Source organism: Takifugu rubripes, chromosome 20 (genome assembly GCF_901000725.2).
Source record: "Takifugu rubripes chromosome 20, fTakRub1.2, whole genome shotgun sequence".
Taxonomy (NCBI): domain Eukaryota; kingdom Metazoa; phylum Chordata; class Actinopteri; order Tetraodontiformes; family Tetraodontidae; genus Takifugu; species Takifugu rubripes.
The window spans coordinates 11309256-11323652 of NC_042304.1; the positions used below are offsets into that span (position 1 = coordinate 11309256).

Genomic DNA, 14397 nt, shown 5'->3' on the forward strand with positions numbered 1-14397 from the left:
AGAATTGTGGGTCTTTGCATCCAGAAGAATGTTCAGAGGACAACGCGTGACTGAGTCAACTTAACTGTAACTTAAATAGATGTGGTTTTAGTTGAAGAGTGGTGTTTATGTTTTAGGGAATACAAATTAGAAAATAAATAAAACGATTAAACAGATATATGAAGGAATCTACTTCATATGCCTTCAACTAACCTCTTTTAGAGCTGACTGTTTAATTTACGGTAATACAGAACTGGAACAGTGTCAGTCAACGGGGATAAAATATATAAATCAAGGAAACACTCACATAACTTGGAAAATTAATACAAAAAATCGCAAAGCTAAAGAAAAAAAAAAGTACATTTTCTGTGCATTATTTTACGGTCACATTTTAAAGATTTACGTGTTGTCTTTAGTGCGCAATAGCTCATTTTGACCACAAAAAAACCCCAAAAAGGTAGTCGTGACTGATGATCTACTTAGTGTAGGAAGAGGAGAAGAAACTGGAAAAGAAAACACTGTCCGGTATTTTGCCTGACCAACTGTGATGTGCGTTGTTATGATGGTAAATTATAAAACTATTTAAAAAAATGATTATAAGCACTGTTTAATTTTTTAAAAAAATGCTTGTGAAAGAAATACAATAAAATTTTAAAAACTAAAAGAAAATCGTTGCTTTTTTGAGGAGCATCAGTCAAAGTGGAGAAGTTTGATTCCTCACCGTCCATATTAAATGCAAACGCATTTAATATTCTGTTAAGTTTATACTTACAAAACAAGTCTCTGGTGCTGCGGAGACTCCGGTCAGGCTTCTTTTCTAAAGTTCTGGGGATTTTTAAAATCACGTAGCTTTGGAAAATAATATTTTGAAGAGAAAACCGGCGAAGTGTTGATTATACCTTCGCGTCGAGTGTGGCTGATCCGCAGGGAGGCGCTGTGTGTCCGCGGCTGTGCGCGGAGCTGGGAGTCCCAGGAACGCCGAGAGTCGCGGAGACGCGCAGCTACAGAAAACTGAATTTAAAACAAAAACTATGTCTGAGCGTGTGACCGAGGCCGGAGTCTTTACGGAGCTGTATGATAAAAATTTTGCTACTCAAAAAAAAATCAATAAAATTCACTCTTTGCCTTTTTTTAACCACATTAATGTGAAGAGAAGAATGTTGCTGTGGTAAAGTGAGTAACAAAGACGATCAACTCAATAACTTTATATGCGTGATCTTGTTTCAAAGACTGGTTTAATTCTCATATCATCATAAATGGTTGTCGATGTGGACGTTTTTTCTGAGCGTAACCGCTTTAAACTTAACCCCTCCTGCTGTTGCCCCGGGCTCTCTCTCTCTCTCTCTCTCTCTCTCTCTCCCTATCTCCCTCTCTCTCTCCCTCTCCCTTCTCTCTCCCTTCCTCACCCCCGTTATTCCTCCTCAGTCGCCGTGTGCTTCATTCCACAGCACAAGCCGAGCGGAGCAGACGGTCGGCGGCGCTTTACGCGGCAGCCAAAGCTGACAGTATTTCGCTCTGGGACTTTGCCTCCACAACTCCGGGCTCTCTCTCCGCAGGAATACCTCTCAGCCGCGGACACATGCCTGACCGGGACTGCACAGCATGCTTGTGACACAAGTGGGGCTCTCACTGCCTCCGCTCTTCTGACCACAGACAAAGTATTTGGATCTCCTGGAGAAGGTTGCTTTTTTAAATTCTCACAGACACTCAGACTGATTGCTGGGAATATTCTCCGGATGCTGACGGAGGACTGGACTACCTGTTTTCAGCTGTTTCGCCGTGCGCGAAAGTGTGAGGAGGTTTGAGCTCTTCAGGCAGTTTTATTGAGGCGCATTGGAGAGCTCTGGCACGGGTGCGAGGCTGCCCTCTCCGTACAGTCCACATCAGGGCTCTTACATCCTATATGGACAGCGGACTTGATCTGTGTTACGCAGGGGTAACTCTGTCCCTGGAGGCTTGACACAGCTCCGACTGGGACTGGGACTGGGACCGGGTGCGCTGGGCGTCGGATTGGATTGCCACTTCTGCCCCCTCTCTCTAGTTGGTTTATTTACATGTCCGACCAGACTGCCTTATGACAATGGATTACTTTCTGCTTTTGTGCAGCCTCTTGCTGCCCGTGGTCTCCACCGTTGAAGGTAAGAAATCTCCTTTTCAGCCGTTGTTTGCCATGCCCGGTGTGTTTTCCCCCGTCATGTGAGCCCATTGCCCGGCAGAAGCTGGGTGCCGCAGGGGGTGAGGCTCCCAATCACCCAAGTTACCTCGTTACCTCTTTTTTCTTCTGTCATCCACGATTAAAATTCCCCTTTTTTAAAACAAAGTGGCCATCTGGATCCCTTTAAAGGAGCGCTAATAGCATTAATGGCTTTACGCAGCCAATTACTGTGGCCGGCGATGGTGCTGGTAAACAATTGTTATGCACAGCAGCCAAAGCTCATCCTTTCCCACTGGAGTTGTGTATTCCTTTTTGTTAGATCAGCTATCGCCGGCTGCCGGTGCTTCTCTTCGTCGCTTACAGAGAGAAGCGCCACTGTACCTCACCGGGGAGTCGCGGCTCCGATCTCCCCCCACCCCCCCTCCCTAGCAGACACTTTCTCTCGGACGGCTCCTTGTATTTTAAGGCCGTGCTCTTTCTGACATATGGGCTGATGTCTATAGGTCAAAGTGCACACTTTCAAATTCGATTTTAAAAAATCCAAATACATAATTCAATTTTCAAAGCTGCGACGTTTTTTTCTTTTTTTTTTTTTTTAATTGTCCAAAAACACAATAGCTCGGAAAAGTAAATACGCGTGTAAATCCTTATATCTACAGGATCTTTAGATCCACGTTAGTTTATTTTAAATTCCGGTTTCCGATCATTTGCATTTTGTAAAACTTGCTTCTCTTATTAATCCTTCGTGCGTAAAACGGCGTAAATAATTTTCTAATTTTCCCAAAGCAAAGCGGAAAACTCATAGACTTGCTTTAATGTTCACACAGTTTAGTTTGCGGGACTTTATTTCCTCTGAGTGAGAAACATTAAGTCGATCTGGAAATGCAACTGTATATGAGGGAAGTTTTAAAAGTGGATACTGGAGCCGACGTAGTCGAGGTCTCCGGCTGGTTAGGAAAGTAGGACAGTGGGCCACTGGCTCAGTAAACGCCTTTCCCTCCTTCCCTCCCTATTTATTTTGTAAAGGTGCTTTTGATGTTTAAATAATCGATTATTTTCTCCTCCAGCGATATGCGTTGGCTCATGCTCTTCTTCTTAGTTTGTAAAATGCCATCAGAATCATCAGCCATCGTGGCGAGGCTGAAAGGGTCACTGAGAACTCGAAAAGAAACCAGACCAAAACAACATTTCGCCTCCTCTCGACTCGCTCCCGTCCTGCTCTGCGCATTTGACTTCCAGCTCGCTTCCCTGTGCCGTGGACCTCATTTGAGCGACACGGCGTGTCTACAGAGGGACCGGACCAAAACGCTGCCCTGAACACCTCCTGAAATCACCGCTTGGCTAAATTGCCTCTAGCTGCTGCTCCCTCCCGCCCGACCGGGACGCGCGTCCGCCGCTGGCGCTTGAATGAAAACGACGCTCACCTGATCGAGTTTGTTGCTGTCACCTCTTAATCACCAGTCTGGAGCTGATTATGCTGAGCGCATGCGTTGACTTATAAAGTCAGAATCCTAAATTTAAAATGAAGACATTTTGATCCCCTCTGATAAAGAAAGAAAAGAAATAGGCCTATATTTTACAGTTTGTGTGAGATTTCCTGATGTCCTCATCAGTTTCCTTCAGGATTGTAAACGTGGAGCATACGGTGACCCTGTAGGTCGCCGAACCTTAGTTGGGCTCTGCTGACTGGAAACACATGGCTTCAACGGAGGAGTTGAGCAGATAGAATAGAGAATTTGGAGAAAGAAGAGAAAGCGCAGGGGGAAGATGGAGAGAAAGGTGTTTCTTTGGGTTTTTATGACAGTATGTTAAAGATGCTTGTGCAGAAAGCTGATAGATTTAATTGAAAATAAATCATTTTGCAATATTTGTGACTCGCCCGAATTTTTTTTATGGAGTGCAGATGGCCGCTGCTGGGACTTGTCTGGGAGTTTAGGGTGAATAAAGCGGCCTCTCCCCTCCGTCTCGCTGGTTCCAGGGGTCACAGAACCCGGAAAAAGGCTCTAACTTCATTCATTTTTAACTCCCCCCGACATTCATTCCCACCCGCCCGTCACGTTGATGCGTAAAAGCTGCTCTCCATGTTTCCAATCCTGTAAATTTGGTTTTTGTTTAATTATATAACCACGGGCTTTAATTATGGCCCATAACGATCCACCCGCCTGTCTCTGGACTTTATGAAGGCAGCAAACAAACTCTGAGCGTTAATATGAAACAGCTCCTCCACTAAACCCCATCCAACTGCATGTTCTGAAGCTCATTTGGGAGAATGAGCGGTAGTTCAGAGTGATTTATGTTCATTTTTTTCAATTTTCGGATAATGTAATTAAACTTTTAAGAGTCTGAATCCAAATGTGTTTTAAGTCTGACTGTCTGAGGCTCCTGACCTCTTAATTCCTCTTCATTATTCCTCCTGCCCTTGTTAGAAACTCATTATGATTTCATGTCGTGAAAGTGAGAATCGCGGCGCTGCTGAGGTCAAAGGATTCGGTGGCCTCGGTGCGGCGGAGGCCTTGACTGTTGATCGGCGCGCCGAGGAGACAGATTGCATCGATGACAGTTCACTGTGGCGCACAGGCGCTGTGGCTGCTCCTCGCTGTAAATTACGTGTGTCGGAGGGAGGGAGCGCGGAATGGCATGGGGACAGGCGGCACAGAGTCAGCCAGAGAACCGAGAGCACTGCGTCGGCGATATTGATCAGCTGATAACCTGAGCGCACACACACACATGCACATACACACGCGCAGTGATTCTGGGACGCTGCAATCAAATATGTCCGAGTATCGCGGTACTTTAGGTAACCAACTTTATTTTTCAGAGCCAGAAAAAGTTGCATTCAGGCCTGTAAATTATAGCAGATTTAATTCTATTAATTTTGGACAACACCCAGACTCGTTTCTTCTCACCTGGCAACACCCCGTCTTTTCTATGACTAATGGCTCCTTACTGTATGGCTCCAACACGGGGTTTCCCTCTCAGTCGTACCACTTCGGCGTTCTATTTCCGGCGACGCTTTTCGCGAAGTGATTACGCACACGCAGGTCCATTGGAAGCCACGTTTATGTGTTTACGTCGGTGAGATCACACCTCCGCAGGAGCTTTCCTGTGGCTGTTTCCAGTTGGCAGGTTTCTCACCACTCAGCAATGATATATTCTCTCCCCTGGTATAACAGAGAAGGTGGTTGTCATTATGACAGCCGCGCGTTTTATTTATGATTCTTATTATTTTCATCACAGCAACGCAGCTGTAAATAAAAATAAAGGATTCTTATATTGTATATATATTTATTCTGTTTCTATACTTTGTATAGGGTGCTATTACAATTCAATTTCCCCACGGGGATGAATAAAGTTGCCTTGTTGCTTTCAAAGAAACGAATTAAGAAATAAAACAAAATAGTTAATTGATTTAAAGAAAGTAATCTTTAAAATATGCCTTAAATAAATAAATAAATTAATTAATTAATAAATACCCCGGACGTCAGAAATGTGTAAACCAAAACTATGAGACCAGCCTAAGATTAAAATGCGTTGCGGTGTTAATTACTTTTCACGCATTCTAAACATTGCGCTAAAAGAAATTCGGTCCGTTCTGGGACGTTTTATCCTCCTCAAAAGTAATAATAGCAATGAATAGAGTGAGGTAGTGGTTTTACTTGAGTCTTTTAAGGACCTTTTATGCGCTGAAGAGACTTTTATTGCGCGCAAACGCGCGTTTTTGTCCCCCGCAATAAACCTGCTGTAAAGTTAAAGTGAAACATAAATTTTGGGTGAGTGGTGGTGTGACAAAGGAAACTATTTAACGTTTCTGTGGCGTAATTATTTGTAGATAAAGTGGGAATCTATCTATCTATCTATCTATCTATCTATCTATCTATCTATCTATCTATCTATCTATCTATCTATCTATCTATCTATCTATCTATCTATCTATCTATCTATCTATCTGTCTATCTGTCTATCTATCCTGACCTTTACCAACCAGTGCAGGTCAGACGGACAGGGTCATTAAGGCCACCTTTAGCTGTCCTCTCCTTTAAAAAAAACCCCAGTTCATTAGGATATTTATCAGTAACTCACAACCAGTTGCTTAATGGAGGATTAGTAGTAGGATTAGTAGTAGTAGTAGTATCAGCAGTTGCAAAATAAATACATTTAAAGCTTGCAGGTTATTTATTCAACAATAGCATAATACATCATTATTATCATTTGTTCAAATTAAACTGCATACAAAATTTGTAAAAATAAAAAACGGAAAGAAGAAAAGTTCAACCTAATATTCATACTGAATTTACTTATTTATTTGTTTTTCCAGTCTATTCTTCCCTTGTCCAGCGTCCTCTCATACTGACCTCAACAATGAGGCGAGCCAGTTGATAGGTCATGTGCTCAGCAGCCGCCATGTTGAACAGATGTACAGTGACTTGAGATTGGCGAAAGGCACTGACGAGAAAGGGGAGCACATGACAACGTAATGGGAGTCGGGACAGGATGGTATTAGAGAGCGGCGAGGAGGTGGTCTACATGCAGGGCGGATTTGTACGGAGGAACTGACGGTCTTTGCAGATGTAAGGGTCTGTGGGAGTGCTCATGTGCATCGAATGATGGGTCATGGCTCATATGGCGGCACAGAGAGATTCACTGAGCTGGAATTTCACATGTCAGGCAAGCGACAGCCGCGTAAGTCCAGCCGTGGCCTCCACAGCAGGAAGTGGACAAAAGCAGGATGACTTGTGTAAAACCCCAAAAAAAAAAAAGGATTTCCAGAACAATTCAAAAGAAATTGTTCGTGCTGTCATCAACAATGAGGCAAAATGTGACGGTGGGAATGTTGTGAAGTCACATCCGTTTGTTTGTTTCGAGCTTTAGCTTCTGCGGTTTAAAGAACAGGTTCAGCAGAACCTAAATACAAAACAGACAAAGACTTCAGCTTTAGCACGGATTAATTCAGCCACGTTTTATATTCTTGTCAGTTTTCAGTTGCTTTACAAACACGCAACACCAACATAATATAGTGTTTTGCTAAAAGGAATGGCAGCATTGTGCAGTAATCCTCTGCGTGAGCAGGATATCCTGAGCACAGCTTCTTGTGTATTTCACTGAACGTTTTCACGTTTCTTGTGTGCAGCGCTTTTTATTTCCAGGATCATATTAGCGTGTGCAGTCCGTTCGCTAGCCGACAGAGGGTCTTTGAGGGCTGGCAGGTCCCGACAGTTGAGAGCGAGGAGAGGAGGGCAAATGTGTTTAGGCCTGCCCACTGAACGGACACACCGCTGGTGTCTGCAGCCAGCCGAGCAGAACGCAGAGAGCACTGAAACACAGACGATCTGGGAGAGGCAGAGATCGAGGGAGAGATTTCATAGTCATGGCGAAGAGTGGGGCGTGTGGTGCGTAGAGGGCAGGAGTGTGTTTCTCTGTGTGCGGCCTTCGGGAGGTTGCAGCGGTCGGAAAGTGTTTGTATATTTCTGGGGCTTTGGTATTTTGAAACTGATGTGCTCCTACAGTGAAGGTGGGGGGGAATAAAAATAAAGCTATAAAAAGACAGCAGAGGGAAATGTGTTAGTCATTCATGAGAAATTCAGAAACGGAAGAGTAGGGTGAGGGTTTTTGTCACTTCCATTTTCATCTCTTTAAACTAGCCTACAATGCGCAAAGGGCATAAAAAAATTGCTGAAAAAAGGACATCTTTAGCATTGTTTCCTACTACTTTACTAATACTACTGGTCATCGGAGGACGCTTTTTATTGGCCCAGTCGGCACGACATGTCCCTAAAAGTAGCCAAAAACTACCACGTGAACCAATGTCCAAAGGGTTAGGACCTGCTATTATTTCTATCCATTCAAATATGAAAAACCCACGCTCACATCCCAGCAGAGGTCACGGGGGGGGTCTGTCTGGATGGAACATTGGCGGGGGCTTACACTCATCAAGTCTTGTCTCGTTTCTTCGCAACAATAGGTGGTCTGACACAATCAAGCTCCTGGGGTTATTCTTTTCCTGCAGTGTATGAAAATATATTGAAATGGGATGTCTCCATATAGAGGATCCAGCTGTGCAACTTTCCACAGCTCGTTGACACACATAAACACTTAAATTCACAGACCAGGTCAAAAGCACAGTTGGAGACTTAGTCACTGTGTGCCTTACTGCTCAGTCATTGTGGCTGGTTGTAGTACTAAGAGCTTCTAAGGACATGTGACAGCAATCACGCCATTGGTCATTGGTCAGAGGCAGGGACACTCATAAGACCAAGTGGGAGGAGTTGCAACTCACCTTGGTGCTTCATCTTTAGGGATTCTTGGGGTACAGAACAATGTCCACTTACATCTGCCTTCAAGAGTGGAAATATATATATATATATATATATATACTGTGTATATATATATCACTTTGATGAGGGAGAACATTACTTCCTGCAGTTACAACCTTTTGACCTGTTAACCATAATAAGAAAAAAGGAGGGGGGTGGGAGTCTCTGCTGGGTAGTCCATGGCACCATTTTCGGGTGCAGAAGGTCTACCTCCAGCCCTTTAGCCCTGCAGGGTAACAGATTTTGCTGGTCTTAAAAGAGAATAAACAAGGAGTACAACTTTCAGGACAAAGGGATGCCCTGGAATTGGTCCAACTGTAGAGTGTAGTTTTTAATGTGTGAGAGCAGGGGCCTCAGTCTCTGCCAGGTTGTCAAAAACCCTCACCAACTGCACCTCATCTACACTTCAAAGGCCCTGTAGTCAGGACAAGGGCTCCCCGATTCCATTAAATATTTCATGCATTGCCCTTTTTTTGTCTTCTCGTGAAACTTTCACCAAGACCCCCACTCTCTCATCAAAATGACAACCAACTCGCTCCTGAACACACCATCCACGGGGCCGCTCACATACTGTGAATCCTGCACATTTCAGTGGCAGTAACAGCAATCACACGTGACCTTTTGTGCAGATATTTACATAATCCCTATGGTTCCTCAGTGTAGCTCCTAAATGCACTACCAGCTGTGGGGAGCATTTATTTAACCTCAACTCAAGCTGAAATGGGGTTTTCAGTGACACAGCGACTTTAATGTCAGAGCAAGTGCAATATTTAGAGGCCAATGGAAGTAAGGTCAAAAGTCTAAAATTACTATTTATGAAGGTGTAATTGGCGGTTCTTATTCCCAGACCATGAATGGGTTGTTGGGTTGAGCCAAAATGTCAGGTTTTGGCACAGGAAAAAGACTCATCGTCTTGCAAATTGCTCCTTTGAGGCACTCATGTAATGGGTGCAATCTAGCAAATGTTGAGGTGTTTTGGTCTGTGACTGAGATGGCCCTAACACCTGTCCATTTGGTAGCACCGCTGATTGGGGCAAGCCATAAAGTCATGCCTGTGACACACATTAACCCACAGCAGGTGTGGAAGGCCACCCTTGTGGTCTGCTGTAAGTTTTTTGCAACTTGGTTTTGATACTCAACTGCCTAATATGGCTACAACATTGCATATGTAGGGTGTAACTAGTAGCATTACGACAAAGTTTAAAAAAAGAAATCAAAAAAGTCTAATAGAGACAGTTTATTTTATATCAACTGTTTATCTTCATTTATTTTATAATAATTTTCCCCTTTGAACGATGATGGTTGGCTGTTAGCTGCAACTTTAACAGAGATTTGACAGTCAGTACCGTGAAAGACTAATTGCAAGGAGCCACATGAAAGCTCCGGACAACATAGGCTGACCCCCTCCCTCTGTGCCAAGTCAGGCTGGAAACAGCTTCGCTTTCCCCTCTTACACCCATTGGAAATCCCTTTTGACCCCTCACTACTCTCACACTCCTCCGTTTCTCCGTCTTTCACACGTACACTTAACACACATGGATGGTGACAGTTGCTTAATCGCACAGCAACCCCCTTCCCAACACACACACACACACACACACACACCCACCCACACACACACACACACAATTACCTTCACTTAATACGCATGCACAAGCACCCATGAAATCTTTGCCCATGCACTCACCCTCTTCTTAGGGTCAGAGCCCACATCTACATGCACTCACTCCTCTGCTAATGAATCAATCAGCTGGTTCCATTCATTTTGTTGCTGTCAGAGCACATCGATCAGGCCTTTTCCCCCTCCCCAACAGAGCAGCGGGGGAGCCCAGAGACTGAGAGGGGAGACACATCCAAGCAGTTCAAAGACTCTTCATTTTTCACCCACTTTGCTCCCCTCGAAATGTGGCGTTTTGATGTTGCCCATACCAGCGCATATTTATGTGTATGGAATGAAAGAGAGAAAGAAGGGATTAAAAAATGATCAAATAGGCAAGACGTCTTCTGCTTGCATTTATAGCTGACCTTCTTTTTACCTCTGCGAGATTAACATGTCAGCACTGTGAATCCCAACATCGCGGGAAGGCTGGACTTAGCACGCGGTGGATTTCAGCCAGGTGCTAACTCATCCACTTCCAAAGATGCCCCTGCCTGCCATAAAAGTGCCCCACCTGTTTGAGGTTGCACCTTGGCCAGACCGATATGTGTGTTGGGTCCAACTCTCACCGTGACCACTCCACCACCAACACCCCACACTGAGTCAAAGTCATAAGTGTTATTAGATATTAAAGCCCCTCAACATGGGTTCCGTGTGTGAGTCCATGCAGAGTGTGCATTTTTTTTTATCTTCAAAAGCCACTCGGGTTACTGGCTGCCCACTTTTTTTTTTAAATGTGTTGAAAGAAACAACCATGAGGGACAGATGTTGCACTAAGGTTACTGGAAGGCAAGGTCAATAATGATGAGATTGAGAACAGAGCGAGGAGGAAGTGATGGGAAAAAAAGGTGAGTGTGTGAAACCGAGGAATAAAGTAGCAGCTGGTTTTTCCGAGCTCGAGCTCTGTCTTTGCAGAGAAACGTTAATCTCCCGACTTGGATGCTTTCCACCAACATTGTCCAAGTCTCAACTTTCAGAACATGCAGCTTTCCCTCAGATGCTGGATTATGCATGGCGGTGCTTTTACACTCGGTGTCCGGGCTTTAATAAAGTCTGAAAAGAATCTGTTGGCATTTTATTTATAATAAATATGACACACAAGCTAGGACTCATGAATGAAAACAACGCAAAAAATTTGAAGACACAATCTGTACTTTTGTCAGAATGGGTGAGTTAGTGGCAGATGAATTGAAATGATTGAGAGGGAGACAGAGGGAGCAATCGAGTCAGCATGAAAAGCAACATGAATTTGAGCTGTAAATGTAGCGTTAAACAAAAATAAGTGCTGTAATTCTAAATATATTTATGAGAAATTGAAGGCTTACAGGAACAACGCTTGGTCATTTTTCAACATGCAGTTCCCTTTCATAAAGTGGCATGGTTTACTCTAGCTCCAGACCGTTATTGATGGCATAAACGGGTGTACTTTATTGCTCTTTGATTACAGGAAGCCTTCGGTTGTATAATGGCAGATTGTTAGAAGTTTATCAGGAGCTGTTAGCGTCCAGATCTGCATGCTGCATGGGTTAGGCTGGTCAGACTGCTCAGTACAAAAATGAATACATTGTGGTTCATTTTACACCCCTAAATTTTTTTATGTTACGTGGAATTCCCAGCAAACAAAGTGTACTTTTTATACCCTGTTTACCTTCTGTTTCTCCCACCCTCCTGTTATTTGGCCTCGTCCCGTTCCCAGCCTCGCTAACGGGCTATCATCTCTATGCCATCTCCCTGTAACTGTCATTCTCATTCCTTGTCCAGCTTTCTCCCATCAGCCCCCTGAGACCGCTCTTCTCTGACTGCAGCATATCATGCTAACTGTAGGTCCTAATTGCAGTATTATTTTCCACGTTATCTCACACCCTTGTGATATCAAAATCCCGACAATGATGATGAAGAGCAGGGAGATGGCTGCTATTTACCACTCTGAGACCCTTTGTTCTCACACAGTGCTTGATAAGGTCCTGACTGGCAACAAGAAGGCTGCTATTGTTAAACGCATGTCATCTCCCCACACTTTACTGGCCAAAATTATTTTCTTACATGACAGGCCTGACAGGCTTGTTTCTTTTAACATGTCACCGTTGCCCTTGGCTTTTTCTCTGCTCCCTACAGAAAGCGGCCGTTGCCTGTCAGCTTGGACAATCAACAAGATTAGTGCAGGAAGAAGGGCTACAAAGACAAGTGCCTCTCGCTGCTGTAATATAATATGCTTAAGGTGGCAGTGGGTGTCTAAGTGGAAGATGTGTGAGGTGTCTGTCTTTTAAATACCTCAGCCAAACAGCCTGTCGTGTGAAAACAATTGGCAGACACATGAAAGTGTGAGCAAGAACACACACACACAGGGGTCAGATAACCCCTGGCCAGATGGGGACAGTCGGCAAGAGAGCACGGGAGAAAAGGCTTGGGGGAAGGGTGTTATGTTTACGCCACTACCGTCAGAAATGGATACGGCGGCATTAGCTCCCGTTCCACTTCTGGCCTCTGCAATTCCCAAAGGTGCAGGTACAAAAAAGTGGTGATGATTAGAGATTCAATTTGGCTTTCCATCAATCAGTGCCACCAAGATAGACAGGTTTGCTGTCGATAATCCATCCTAGCAACCAGACTGGGTTGACTGCCTCTTGGGATTCACGCCCTTTTTTCACGCTTTGTTAATTAAGCGACCAAGCTGCCCCTGCACTTACTTATTTATGAATCTTGGCTTAGGCCAGTGCTGGAGACCAATTGGCCTGCTCCAATTAGTCTGTCACTAATGGCTCTGCTCCCAGACGATCTATACAATCCTGATACAGACCACCGAGCCCCGTTCTGTCAGTGCACACACAAAACCATAACACCCATGTGACCTTGCTGTTACACAATCCACGCCGTCTGGTATTGGGTTTCCGTGGTACTGCATAAAGTGCCCCGCATGGGATAATGAGGCAACACTTTAAAAAAAATCAATTTCCATTCCTGGCTGTTTTAGAAATTCCTCACTTGTTCATTAACCCAAGAATAGAGAAGGCCAGATGTGTTGGACCTTGGCAGTCATTAGATATGGAAGTCGGACCACAGCACTGGAACAGGAGGGCTTTACGCCGATGAAATATTAACACTTTCCCTGAGCAGCAATGCTTTTGCAGATTTAAATGAGCAATTATTTATTGAAAGGGTTCGCCTCACTTAAACAGGTACTAGTTTCAAGCAGGGAAAAACAACAGATGGTTGATATTAACACCCACTTTTATTAAAAACATCTTTATAAGAATCACAGTTTTGTAATGATTGTACTGATTGGTGCTTCAATAATCTTGCAAGGATTCCTCCTTTACTTCACTGGTTATGGTCAGTAACTCCATCCACTCGTTCCTACTGTATATCCTGAGACTGATGAGTAATCAGGTCTGCGGTGATCCACAACATGCGGCTGGAGATTTACCCACCCCACCCGAGCTCATTTGGACCACCGAGAGATGTGGCCCTAAGGTGGCTCAAACTCTCCGAAGATGGATGAAATCGCACTTCCTTCTCCGGTATATATGTCAGCCCCCCCTCTCCAGTCGGGGTGGGAAAAAGCAAGCTCGTGCCCCGTTCTTGTTTATTACCTTCAGACTGAATCGCCACAGGCCACAACAGAGCTGAACTCAGCTGAGCACCAGAGCTTATGGCTGAGTTTAGGCATAAACACTGTGATTGTTATTTTTTAACTAGCTGAGTTCACCCGAGGCTGTGTCATAGGAATCACGGCCGGGCAGACGGGTGGGGAGAAATCCGGCTAACTTGGGAAAAAGTTAACAGCTAACTCCCTTGGAACACCCCTGGGCGAAGAGTCCTGTAATTTGTGTGTATTTCAGGCTGCAGTATACAGGAAGTAGATGAAAAACTGAAATACTGTAAAGCCTTGTTGTCTCTGCATCTGAGCCGGGCCACTCGAGCAGAAAATGATTTATAATATTGAAACAGTATGGATGTCAGAAGGCTATAACTATCTAATCTGGCCTATCTAGGCAATTTAATCTCATAACCTTTCTGTTGATAGCTTTTAAATATCATTGGGAAACTACACTATTTTGCATGACACACAGACACTGGAACTGTGCAGCATCTGTGAAATTCTAAATTCTCTGCAGTCTTGTTAAAATTCCCAGTTGACCTTCTGTGTCGCTGCATCCATTCAAAATGGAAATCCTTGTTTCACAAGCCCAAGCAGGTATGTATGCGTGTGTCTGTTTGTGTGTGGTTAGGTAGTGGTGGTGTGTGTTTGTGTGTGTGTGTGTGTGGGGGGGGGAGTAATTGGTGACACCCCACTC

At 44.3% G+C, this 14397-nt stretch overlaps 1 protein-coding gene across 9 annotated transcripts in view; it reads left to right on the forward strand.

Moving 5' to 3' along the window:
- The first annotated feature begins 1430 nt into the window (after window positions 1–1430).
- The window catches only part of LOC101064051 (ephrin type-B receptor 3), a 49137-nt gene continuing 36170 nt past the window's right edge, over window positions 1431–14397 (forward strand). For 4 of the 9 annotated variants that reach the window (XM_029827851.1, XM_029827853.1, XM_029827852.1 and 1 more), the window contains exon 1: window positions 1432–2117. In XM_029827851.1, coding sequence (XP_029683711.1) covers window positions 2054–2117 — 64 coding nt within the window. In that variant the 5' untranslated portion in view covers window positions 1432–2053. Of the gene's footprint in view, window positions 2118–14397 lie in introns of all 9 variants that reach the window. The other 5 variants (XM_011614964.2, XM_011614970.2, XM_011614966.2 and 2 more) reach the window with 3 other exon arrangements.